Below are 13150 nucleotides of genomic sequence, written 5' to 3' on the forward strand. Positions count from 1 at the left end.
GGGGACGAATGGACAAGGGAGTTGTGTAGGGAGCGATCCCTGCGGAATGCAGAGAGAGGGGGGGAGGGAAAGATGTGCTTAGTGGTGGGATCCCGTCGGAGGTGGCGGAAGTTACGGAGAATAATATGTTGGACCCGGAGGCTGGTGGGGTGGTAGGTGAGGACCAGGGGAACCCTATTCCTAGTGGGGTGGTGGGAGGATGGAGTGAGAGCAGATGTACGTGAAATGGAGGAGATGCGTTTAAGAGCAGAGTTGATAGTGGAGGAAGGGAAGCCCCTTTCTTTAAAAAATGAAGACATCTCCCTCGTCCTAGAATGAAAAGCCTCATCCTGAGAGCAGATGCGGCGGAGACGGAGGAATTGCGAGAAGGGGATGGCGTTTTTGCAAGAGACAGGGTGAGAAGAGGAATAGTCCAGATAGCTGTGAGAGTCAGTAGGCTTATAGTAGACATCAGTGGATAAGCTGTCTCCAGAGACAGAGACAGAAAGATCTAGAAAGGGGAGGGAGGTGTCGGAAATAGACCAGGTAAACTTGAGGGCAGGGTGAAAGTTGGAGGCAAAGTTAATAAAGTCAACGAGTTCTGCATGCGTGCAGGAAGCAGCGCCAATGCAGTCGTCGATATAGCGAAGGAAAAGTGGGGGACAGATACCAGAATAGGCACGGAACATAGATTGTTCCACAAACCCAACAAAAAGGCAGGCATAGCTAGGACCCATACGGGTGCCCATAGCTACACCTTTAGTTTGGAGGAAATGGGAGGAGCAAAAGGAGAAATTATTAAGAGTAAGGACTAATTCCGCTAGACGGAGCAGAGTGGTGGTAGAGGGGAACTGATTAGGTCTGGAATCCAAAAAGAAGCGTAGAGCTTTGAGACCTTCCTGATGGGGGATGGAAGTATATAAGGACTGGACATCCATGGTGAAAATAAAGCGGTGGGGGCCAGGGAACTTAAAATCATCGAAAAGTTTAAGAGCATGAGAAGTGTCACGAACATTGGTCGGAAGGGATTGAACAAGGGGTGATAAAACAGTGTTGAGGTATGCAGAAACGAGTTCGGTGGGGCAGGAGCAAGCTGAGACAATAGGTCGGCCAGGACAGGCAGGTTTGTGGATCTTGGGTAGGAGGTAGAAACGGGAAGTGCGGGGTGTGGGAACTATAAGGTTGGTAGCAGTGGATGGGAGATCCCCTGAGCGGATAAAGTCGGTGATGATGTGGGAGACAATGGCCTGGTGCTCCTTGGTGGGGTCACGATCGAGGGGTAAAAAAGAGGAGGTATCCGCGAGTTGTCGCTGTGCCTCGGCAAGGTAGAGGTCAGTACGCCAGACTACAACAGCACCCCCTTTATCAGCGGGTTTAATAATAAGGTTAGGATTGGTGCGGAGGGAGTGGAGAGCAGAGCGATCAATCACATTCTGCAAATTCTCCACTTACTTGCCCATCACCTCTCTCTGAAGCTCCTCCCCTTCCCTTTCTTCCATGGTCTTCCGCCCTCTCCTATCAGATTCCCCCTTTCTCCAGCCCTCTCCCTTTCACCAATCAGCTTCCCAGCTCTTTACTTCACCCCGCCCCCTCTCCCGGTTTCACCTATCACCTGCCACCTAGTACTTCTTCCGCTCCTCCCCCTACTTTATTAATCTGACTTCTCTTCCTTTCCAGTCCTGATGAAGGGTCTCGACCCAACACGTTGACTGTTTACTCTTTTCCATAGATGCTGCCTGGCCTGCTGAGTTCCTCCAGCATTTTGTGTGTGTTGCTTTGGATTTCCAGCATCTGCAGATTTGTGACATTCTGCAAATTGTTCTGTCTGTGCAGAGTTGGAATATTTAGCAGTAAAGCTGAGCCCTTGTTTACATGCAAGGGATGTGCTAAATTAAATGTTTATTCAGAGGAACAAAGGGATGTGTAAATTATGCAGCTCTCAAATTGAAGTGTAAGACTCCAGCAGGTAATCATCATTATCACTATGTGCTGTGACGTATGATGTAAGCGATCACAGTCTTCCATGCGTCTTTAATCTGAGAAGTTTTAATAAACTCTTTAAACCTTTTGTCTGTCCATCTCTTGATGTCTCATTAATGTCATACGTTGTCGACTGCAACTTTCTCTTCCAACGATTTTTTTCCATCCCTGAAAGATGTTCGAGCTTCCCTTTCCTCAGCATGTGTCCCAGAAATTCAGCTGCCGTGTGCTGATTGACGATATCAGCTCGCTTCTTATTCCGGTTTTTCACAACACTTCCTCCTTCGTTAATCTGTCCTTCCACGATCATTCTTCTCAAAAACCACATTCCTGCAGCTTCGAGTCTTCCCTCACATTGTTCTGACATACGATTTGCTTCCGTGTATTAGTGTGGAATGAACGTAGCTCTGCAGGACTCTGAGCAGGTGACAAATAAAAGAAAATCTCCATCTGTTTGTGACTTTAAAATGCTCCTTTTGCATCTCTGAAGAATCTATGGAAACAATTTCTGTCATCTTTCATGGGGCATTGAGAAGATCCAGTTATTAAATCCACTGTCAGAGACAGATTAAGATCTGTGGTGGTAATCATGTTGTAAAGCAATCAGATAAAGGAAGGTCAGGCTCTACAGGGATTCCCCCCACCAACATTCTCCCACACTCAGCATCTATTTTTGGCAGGAGCGCTGCATCCGTAGGGCTCTTAGTATTATAAAGGATCCCACCCATCCATCCCGCATCCTCTTTGACTTTCTTCCATCAGGCAGGAGACTCCGATGCACAAAAACAAGAGCGGTTAGAATGGGAAACAGTTTTAAAGTATCACTAGTTAATCTGTTCCATACCTTACACTATTCAATTTATGCACTTTAGCTCATCATTTATGCATGATCCACCTATAGATTTATCCTTACCTTCATAAGTTATTGTGTGTTATGTGTACTACTCTGCTTTATATCTTGGTTTGGAGAAACAGTGTCTCCGTCCTACACACATTATATGATTACATACATACATATATACATATATAATTATATATATATATATATATATAACTATATACATTATAGTTACATGTATAGTTCAATCACTCATACCAACAATAAGAGAAAGACAACTCAGATTCCTACGACACATCATGTGGAAAGATGAACTAGAAAAACTCATACTCTCTGGAAAGATCGAGGGGAGCAAACCTCGAGGAAGACCTCGACTTATGTACATCAAAAGCATAGCCAGATGGCTACACATCAAGGAAATGGAAGTCATCCAAAAAACGAAGGATAGATCTACATGGAAAACCATGGTCACCAAAGTCCACATCGGATATGGTACCCAGACAGACAGACATAGTTAAACGACAATAAACTTGAGCTCTGGTAATCTAGAGGAATGATATGACTGAGGACTTGTGTCTCAGACGTCAGCAATGTAGAGGGAAAAAAAAGCAGAATATGAAAAAAACAACCTTAACAAACCATTCAGCTGATTTGCGCATTTCCAAAAGAGCTACATTTTTATTGATCTACTGCCTATGTACTTCTTTCCTAAAGAGCAAACTTGTGTTATTGCAAGGACTCCTGAGCACTTCTCCAATGTTTCACCTGGATGGCCATTCCCTTCGAGCATAGGATGCTAGCATTTAGGAGGTCAGTGCTTCTGGTCACATCTGACTCCTGTTCAGAATTTAAACAGGAAGCAGTAGTTTCTTTTTAATCCTCAGACCACAGAATGTTTGACATTCCCAAAATACCTTCAAACAGCTTTAGTAAATAGGAAAGAAATACATTCAAAGTTAATTTATTATCTAAGTATGTACAGAATATGTTATCATATGTTACCCTACAATTCATCGTCTTGCAGGTATTTACAGGAAAATATAAATAAACACAACTGAATCTATGAAAACCCATTCGTAAGCAAAGACTGACAAACAACCAATGTGCAAAAGAAGACAAACTGAGCAAAAAAAAAAATACTGAGATCATGAGTTGTAAGGAATCCTTGAAAGTGAGTCTGTAGGTCATAGGGTCAGTTCAGAATTGTGGTAAGCAAATTTATCCATGTCAGTTCAGGAGCCTGATGGTTGAAGGTTTCCTGAACCTGGTGGTGTGCGACCTAAGGCTGCTGTACCTCCTGCCTGATGGTACTGGTGAGAACCTGATGGTAATGGTGAGAAGAGAGCATATTGTTTCAAGGGTATTAATTTTACTCCTGTTCAGTTGTTCCAGGAGAAAAAAATGGGCACAAGATTCCTTGGAGAACTGTGAATCATCACTTTATTGAAAACAATTGCATTCAAATTTATTTTTTTTCTGGTAAGAAACTGGTTAAACTGTGGATAAATGCTGCACCAAATCCCACCCATTTCTGGAGATGTGCCTCAGCTTGCAACATGCTTCTTTTGACTTGAGCCTGACTGACTGAAATTGTGCACTGTTTGATGTCTTCCGGTGGGTTTTCAGGACATCCAGCATCAATGCACTGGAAAAAGCAGCGAACCTCTCCCGATGTCATGCCTAACATTTATTCTCCAGATGAAATGACTAAGAAGTAAATTACCTGTGAATTATTTCACAGTTATTTGTAGTAGGTTGCACCTTACAGTTTGACTGCCAATATTCCCACGTTACAAGAGTGACCAAACTTTGGCCTCTAAAACATGTTCAGCCCTTCTGAGACCATGAAAGTCTCTGGGGCCAGTTCTTTATCTTACAAAGCAAATGATAAGATAAATAACGACTTTTGTGTGTGTGTGTGTGTATGTGTGTGTGCTGTAAACAGAATGGCCCTCTTGCCTGCTGCGTGGGTAGGAGTCTTGAAGAGGGAGAGGGATTAGGGGAGAACCTCTTCCCTTGAGCACCGGCTGCTAATGACAGGTGGACATCAGGGTTTGTCGCAAGCTGCCCCATGTTAAGGAGACACGCTCTTGCAGATCTGGGTAGGATCCCACACCACCTGACTGCCTTGGGTCTGCAGGTAAAGCACCTGAGGGGCAGGGCCAACTCCGACAAAGGATAGCATGTGAGACTTTAAAAGGGAAGACCCGACTGTAATGCCAATACCAGGTCTGGTTTAAAAATAACGTTTCACGGTTTACATTACAAACTCAACTTCTCTGTAAAGCTTGGGTTTCATCTTTCTGTTTAAACAGAGTAAGTAATTATATTTATATTTAGACTTGTCATGCAAGCCCAATTGAAATGTGACCTGGAAGCCGGGCACGGATGAGTTGAAATCCTAAACTCAACCTTTATTTTGTTATAGTTTTTTTTTGGAGCATTCTCATTCACTTCCTGCTGCTCCAGGTCCTTCTCTCACACTGGGTGAATGCCTCACTTGTGGCCTCATCGTCAGGTCATCGGGCTGACGTCACTCTTGGAGGCCCGGTGGCAAATGAAGCAGGAAGTCGGACTGCTTCATGTCAATGAATCATGGTGCTCAAGGTGTGACACCGATCAGCATTGACTGGGAACTCAGCAGGGCAGGGTCATGTGGCAGGGCATTGTTATTTGTCTAGCGATCCAGGAGTCTGACCCAATGATCTGGAGGCACTCGTTCAAATCCCATCAGGGAAACTGGGCATTTTAAATGAAGTTCTGGTGTGTGAAAAAACAACTACCCTCATTGATGGAGGTTGTGAAACTGCCTTACGCAGTTTATTAATTACCTGTAAGGAAGGAAATTTGGAGTTCTTACCCAATACTTATTTCTTACTGTGACATTTAAGGAGACTTTATATGTTGTATTATTCTTAAATTGTAACTTATACATGTTTATTCCTGACCATACTAGCTACCTGACTTGCTGAGATCCTTCATCGTTTTGTGTGTCCTGCTCAAGATTTGCAGCATCTGTAGAATCTCTTGCAGTTATGTAAGATGGCCATTCTGCCCATCCTACCCGTTCTGGTTCCCACCAGTTTCATTCTCCCTCCCACCATCCATCAGGGACGTTTATCAGGAGCGCTGTGTACGCAGGGTCATAAGTATTATTAAGGATTCCACCCATCCATCCAGCATCCTCTTTGACTTTCTACCATCAGGCAGGAGACTCCGATGCGTAAAAGCAAGAACGGTCAGGATGGGAAACAGTTTCTTTTCCCCAGGCCATTAGGCTTCTGAACTCCTGGCCACATTACATTCAGAATGCCACTAGTTAATCTGTTATGTACCTGACAATATTTAATTTATGCACTTAACTTTGCTTATTTCATCTGTAGATTTTATCCTTACTTTCCAAAGTTATCGTGTGTTACATTTGTGTTACCTTTACACACTGGTTCGAAGAAACATCTCATTTGACGATATAAATGTACATAGTTAAATGACAATAAACTTGACTTGGCTTCTTGCTTCTCTGATGCCAAAGCAACTTATTCTCTTTGACATGCCCAGAAACACCTACCCACCCCTTCCACTTTTGAGTCCTTTGGCACTGACCTGCACTACAGGGGTAACGGACTTTGTCTGGGTAACTCACCAGCACGTCTTTGGGACATGGGAGTAAATGGACAAAGCCCCCCAGCCATAAGGAGCACATGCTCTACCCACATGGCAAGTGAGGTCAGGTCTGAACCCGACTTGCCGGAGACCCGAGGTAGAACCGCAAACTGTTTCACCAAAGTGCCATGTGGCTCCAGACTCGCACCGTGTGATTGACACTTCACCATTCTCTCAAACAGCCTGACAGTTCAAGGGTTATTATGGCAGGCAATAAACTTGACCATATCCTATAAATGAACAGAAAGACACTCTAAAGCTAGCAGTTCTGAAAAAAAAAACACATCGCAGACTGCAGGAACCTCAGGTCCCACAACATCAGGTTCAGGAACAGATATTACATTTCAGCCATCAAGATCCTGAACCAGCATGGGTAACTTCACTCACCCCAACACTGAAGTGATTTCACACTTATGGGCTCACTTTCAAGGACTCTAGAACGCATGTTCTCAGTTCTTTAAAAAAACTATCTCTCTGTCTATCTATCTATCTATCTATCTATCTATCTATCTATCAGTCTTTCCATCTATCTATTTATGTTTTTGTACACTTTGTCTTCTTTTGTACATTAGTTATTAATCAGTCTTTATCTGTGTTCAGTTTCTCCCATCGATTCTATTGTACTTCTTTGTTCTACCGTGAATGCCTGCAAGAAAATGAAGCTCAGGGTAGTATATGGCGACACATACTTTAATCTTCCTGGAGGACCTCAACCTTGTCGTAGGGTTTCGAGGCTTGTGTGCCTCAATGACCCAGAGAGCTATGTTGGTTGGAGTCAGGGCTTTATGCTTTACCTCTTGTAGGGTCACCCATGTCAGACAGGTCAAAGGGTAGAGGCCAGACTAAGAGAGGTCCACTGGTCCTCCAAGTTCGGGGGTCTAGCTCAGGGCCAACAACCCTGACCGGTAGTACGGAAACAGCAATGAAGAATCCTTCTACATCCGATTCTGACGGTATTCCTGAGTCTCCACCTGGGTCTTGCATGACTGACAGTAGTGAAAACCAAGAGGAAGCTACCGACAAGATGAAGGAAGCCCTGAACACCAACAGAGATGGAGAACCTTCATTGCTGCCCTAAACGCCAGTGGTGTAAGGGACAGAAAGTAAATATGTACTTCAATGATAAATTTACTTTGAACTTGAACTTCATTCAGATGTCGCTAAAGGATTTTGATCATTAGAGTTATAGAGAGGGACAGCACAGAAACTGGCCCGTTGTCCCATCTAGTCCATGCTGAAACCATTTAAACTGCCTACTCCCATCAGCCTGCGCTGGGACCAAAGCCCTCCATATCCCTACATACACATACCTATCCAAACTTCTCTCAAAAGTTGAAATCAAACTCACATGCACCAATTGTGCTGGCAGCTTCATTCCACATTCTCATGACCCTCTGAGTGAAGAAACTTTCCCTCATGTTCCCCTTAAACTTTTCACCTTTCACCCTTAACCAATGACCTCTGGTTGTAGTCCCACCCAACCTCAGTGGAAAAAGCCTGCTTGCATTTACCCTAACTATACCCCTTATAATTTTTATACCTCTATCACGTTTCCTCTCAAAGTTCTACATTCAAAAGAATACAGTTCAAACCTATTCAATCTTTCCTTATAACTCATGCTCTCTGGACCCAATAACATCTTTGCAAGTTTTCTCTGTACTCTTTCATCCTTGTTTACATCTTTCCTGCAGGTAGGTGACCAAAACTGTGCACAATACTCCAAATTAGGCTTCACCAATACAACTTCAACACAACATCCCATCTCCTGGGATCTTACATTGCTTTAAGTAATTAATGCTAAATGCCCCAGAGGTATGGGCCTTGTATGGCCCTGGGGAAAATGAGGCAAGTCCACCATATCACAGGGCATCACCAAGCAAAGAATGGGAGAGGCACAGGGCCAATGTAACCAAAACTAAGTTTGGGATTTAGAGATTCATAAATTGTTGGAGGTACTGCAATGTTACACGGTCTCAGGAAGAAAAGATTTAAGAACAGGAGGAAATGGGGCACAACACAATGAACCCAGAATAAGTTGCCCATTTTAACTTGAGTCTATCAATGTACCATAAACCATCTTCAACATAAACGTCATGATATACACACTCAAAAGTTTCAAACTTTCCTTGCAAAGCCTCAGAGTATCTTTTTACTTTCACAGAATGAAGCCAGCCTGCCACCATCTTTCTTGCCACTCAAGGGGTTGCAGTCTGAGCATGGCTTTCGAAACAGCAACTGAAAATCACACAAGCAGAAGATTCTGGGAACTTTATAAAGTCAGCAAGTCGAGCAGCAAACTGATTCCACAAATACTACCTAACCTACGGAATGCTTCTAGCACTTTCTATTTATGGGCCAGCAGAGATTTCTTGTCTGAATTGCTGACAAATCACATATTTCTCTCCTGTGAATGATATCTCATGAGCCTCTGAGATGAAAGAGCAATATTTACAGCTGTCTGTAGTTGCTGGTTGGGATGGGGCCAATTCTAATGGAAGTTACCAACATCATATGATGTTTTGATTCCATCACTCAGGCAAGATACTGTGGAAAACAATCTTCACTGGATTAAAAAAAAATAGCAAAATTGAAGATTCCTTGCAGATTTTTATGAACTGGGGCAATGGGCTTCCAAACACCATCAAAGTTACAGGAAGAGTACATTAGCTGAGCCTCTGAATATAGTAGGTATTACCCACTGACAGATACATCACGTCCATAAAGTTTGGGCATTGTGGTAAAACAACACAGAACAACTGAGTGTGTTAAATGGGATCTTCTCCCTGTTCTTACATGACGGTGCAATCTCCACTTAATGTACTGGCACAGGTTTCATTTGTGCCAGCCATGACCTGAGGTAAAATTCTTGGCCCAAGTCTGGAAGTTACCAGCTCAAACCTGTACTGAAGTGTTTGAGCGCATCAACCAAACTAATGGGATTGCTGGAAGGAGAGGCTGAGCGCTTCACTGTGTCGGGTTCGGTCTGGCAGTAGGTCGGAAATGGGAGTTTTCTTCTAGATCGGCATCAATGCAGAGTTGGAAAGACAGGAGAATTAAAGTCGTGCCTAGTTTGAAAGTTGGGGCCATTAATGGTGATGTGTGCAAGTCTGTATTCCTATAGCAAGCCACATTCAGTATTTGAGGAGGAAACTAATTTAATCCATTTGATAAAAATATGTCACATGTTTTCATAGACGATCTTGGTTGCTGGGAATTGCTTGAGGTTTGGCTGGCTGGACCGATACTGACTGGAAGCCTCACACTGAGCGTGCTTTGTGCTTCTGCTGATCAAGCTGGTGTGTTGTGGATGAGCACTCAGATCCATACACACAAACCGAGACGGGACACCACACGATTCCACAATACAACCCCAGTGATTTCGAAGTTGCTTTTAACGACAATCCTTTAGACTTACAAATGACAGCAGTCAGAGGATGAAAGAAGCCAGCACCTTACCATGTGGTAGTTTATCATTTCCTGTAAGCTCTCTCCGAACTTCTGGAGGCACTCCTAAAGGAAGCAAGATTGAGATGTTAGAGATTGAAAATGTCAAATATTAAATACTGCGGATGCTGGAAATCCGAAGCAACACACACGACATGCTGGAAGAACTCAGCAAGTCAGGCAACATCTACAGAAGGCACACACGGTAAAGCATTGGAGATAAAGGAGTCTGAGAGGAGGGTGGACTATAGACAAAAGGGAAGGGGGAGGTGATAGGCAGCTGAGAAGAGGTAAGAGGCCAGAGTTGGGAATAGACGAAGAGGGGAAGGGAATTTTTTTTTTAAAACCAGAAGGAGAAATCGACATTCATTCCATCAGGTTGGAGGCTACCCAGACGGAATATAAGGTGTTGCTCCTCCATCGTGAGGGCGGTCTCATCATGGGACAAGAGGAGGCCATGGATTGACATGTCAGAATGGGAATGGGAATGGGAATTAAAATGTTGGGCCACCGGGAAGTTCCGTTTCTGGCGGATGGAGCGGAGGAGCTCGATGGGTCTTGACTCGCATGAGAAAATGACTGCTGTCTTTCCCAAAACAATCAATTTGAACAGGTAACAATAGCATTCAATAACGTTCTATGATCTCATTCTCAGTCCTTGATGCCTTTGACTGAGCCCACCATCCAACCTCTGTGACAGCCATCCATCCCACCTTTACCATCAATTGAACCCAGTGCCTCACAATCCGAATTCCACCTCTAAAGAAGTCCAGGGCCTCCTCTGTCCCATCCCGTCACCTGAAGGTCTCATCCATCTCCCCCCGTTTCAGGAGCAAAACTGGTGAATAACCTGAATGGTTAACAAACTCCTTTCTTACCGATATCATCTCATCTTTTCTGCATTGTTGGGAAAGGTCTCGGATGCCATTGACGAAGTGCTTGTTGGCTGTGGTGTACGCTCTCCCTGCTTCAATCATTCCACTGCACAGCTTCACCAGCTACAGGAAATCACAAAACAAGTGTCACTCATCTGTTTACTGCCAATCAGTGTTGCACAAGAAGGTATCCAATGACACAAACTGTTTATCTTTGTTCACAGTTTTACATCTGTGTGGATTGGTGATCTGTTTCCCTCTTCTGGAACAGCATTAAACTCTTCACTTCTCTGGTCACCCCGCAGTGGTTGTTAATCAGTGCGAGATTTTACGGGTGGTTTCACTCTGTCAGGGAAAGTCTCTCCAAGTGGCCCGGTTCTTATTTGTATTGAAGTGGTACAGGCGTCAAAAGAATTCATTGTAACAGCAGCAGTGTGCACTGATGTCACACTTTTAATGTGACAGGATGTCCCCATTACCAAACCTCACCACGAAGTAACACCCAACCACATCAGTGGATATTAGAACAAATGATCAATAGCTCGTCACTGGGGGGCGGGGGGGGGGGATGTGGGAAAAGAAGAGAGAAAACGAGAAGAAATTCCACAGCTTTGAGTCCAGACACCCAAAGGGTCAGCAGTGGCAGAGAGCAGACACTTGAAGTAGTTTATAGAGGAAAAGAGAGATTTGATGATGGCTACACACAGTCAGCCATCAAAATCTTCTTAAGTGGAGTGAAGTAAAGAAACCTTTCAAAAATGTCACGGTCTTGCAGGACCAGTGTTCAAGCTGTTGTTCCATAGGATGTGCTAGGGAAATTCAACCAAATGATAAAGACGAATGCTTTTGTCTTCCCAGGATCAACTGCTTGGCCAATGCACTGAGCAAGCACAGCATTAAAACCCAACCTATGTGCCAGCCGACTTATTCCCAGGATTTAGGTGGAGTACAGGTGGCCTGGAGCAGGGAGAGAAACACCCTGTACACAATGGATCAGATTTATTGAGTTGGATCTCACAACTGTATACGGTGGCAGCAGATTCGGTACAATAATGGTACTGGAGACTGGAGTGAGCTGTGGGAGAGCAGTCGTTCATCTGGGACTGTGGAGGAACCCTCAGAATGTCCAAAAAGTACAGCCGGCCATCATTCCAAATCTGGAAGAATTCAGCTTCCAGAATTGGAAGACTTTTTTTTACATTAGAGAATGATACAGCACAGTACAAGGGCTTTGGCCCACAATGTTGAGCCAAATTTTTAACCTACTCCAAGATCAATCTAACCTTTCTCTCCCACATAGCAATCCATTTTTCTTTCATCCATGTGTTTATCTAAGTGTCTCTTAAATTTACCGAATGTACCCAATGCCTCTACCACCACCCCTGGCAGTGTGTTCAATGTAGATATCACTCTGTGTAAAAAAAACCTGCCTTGGACATCTCCTGCACTTTTCTCCAATCATTTTAAAAGTATGTTCTCTCGTATTACGCATTGTCACTAAAGAAACAAAAGGCGCTGACTGTCCACTCCTTCCATGCCTCTTATCATCTTAAATATCTCTTTCAAGTCCCTTTTGGTAGGATTTCAATGAGCCTGACCCAATGAAGTGCCAAAGGCCATGGGGTGAGGGTGGGCGTGTAATGCACTTGTTAGTAATTAAATGGACAGCATAGAGCTGTATCATAGTGCACTGATAGAAAAGATATGTTTAAATTGCATCTTTCGGAACCTCAGGACATCCCAAAGCAATTTACAGCTGATGCTGTCTTTCTTGAAGTGGAAGGCAGTGAAGTGGAAAGTGGAACGTGAGAGCCAAATTGTACACAGCAAGATCTCATAAGGGGGTTAATTGTTGTGTATTTAATATTTGGTGTCAAGATGTTGTTGTGATGTGTCTGGTGTGGTAGTGTAGTGGGTAGTACTTACCACTCTCACTTTCAGCTTCCGCCACTGGCTAGCAGTCTTGCGAAAAGGAGAGCTGAATTTGTAAATCTCTCCCTGCCACTACATAGTCTCTCCAACAGCAAGCCCCATGTAGAGTCTCCTCGCTGGCGACACACAGAAACTGAACTCCCTTCGGACTCAGGCTGAACTACAGAGGACGGGGAGGAGGTCCGGCCCCTGCTCACGTAGCACGCAGGCCCACTGGTGTGTGGACACACCCTGGTGCTCATGAACCAGATCCCCAGCTATGGGTAAAATAGCCCCACTGCCTTGTGGGCAGCCTCGGGAGAGACAAAGACTATGGGAGTAAACCCAGACAGCAAATCTGGAATGGAGCCCCTGAGGCAGCTGGATGTCATTGAACATCCTTCCGGCAGCTCCTGCAGCCAAGCTGGTGCCAAACGTATTGCTTCATAAGCTTTCCTTT

The 13150-nt window shown here is 44.2% G+C and overlaps 1 protein-coding gene across 1 annotated transcript in view; it reads right to left on the reverse strand.

Annotated features, from left to right (window-relative positions):
* The window catches only part of acap3a (ArfGAP with coiled-coil, ankyrin repeat and PH domains 3a), a 384840-nt gene that overhangs the window by 173260 nt on the left and 198430 nt on the right, over positions 1 to 13150 (reverse strand). The window contains exons 3-4 of the mRNA XM_063033259.1: positions 10783 to 10902; positions 9917 to 9970 (exon numbers count right to left, since the gene is read on the reverse strand). Of these exons, the coding sequence (XP_062889329.1) occupies positions 9917 to 9970; positions 10783 to 10902 (174 nt within the window). The remainder of the gene's footprint in view (positions 1 to 9916; positions 9971 to 10782; positions 10903 to 13150) is intronic.

This window comes from Mobula hypostoma, chromosome 25 (assembly GCF_963921235.1).
Source record: "Mobula hypostoma chromosome 25, sMobHyp1.1, whole genome shotgun sequence".
Lineage (NCBI taxonomy): Eukaryota > Metazoa > Chordata > Chondrichthyes > Myliobatiformes > Myliobatidae > Mobula > Mobula hypostoma.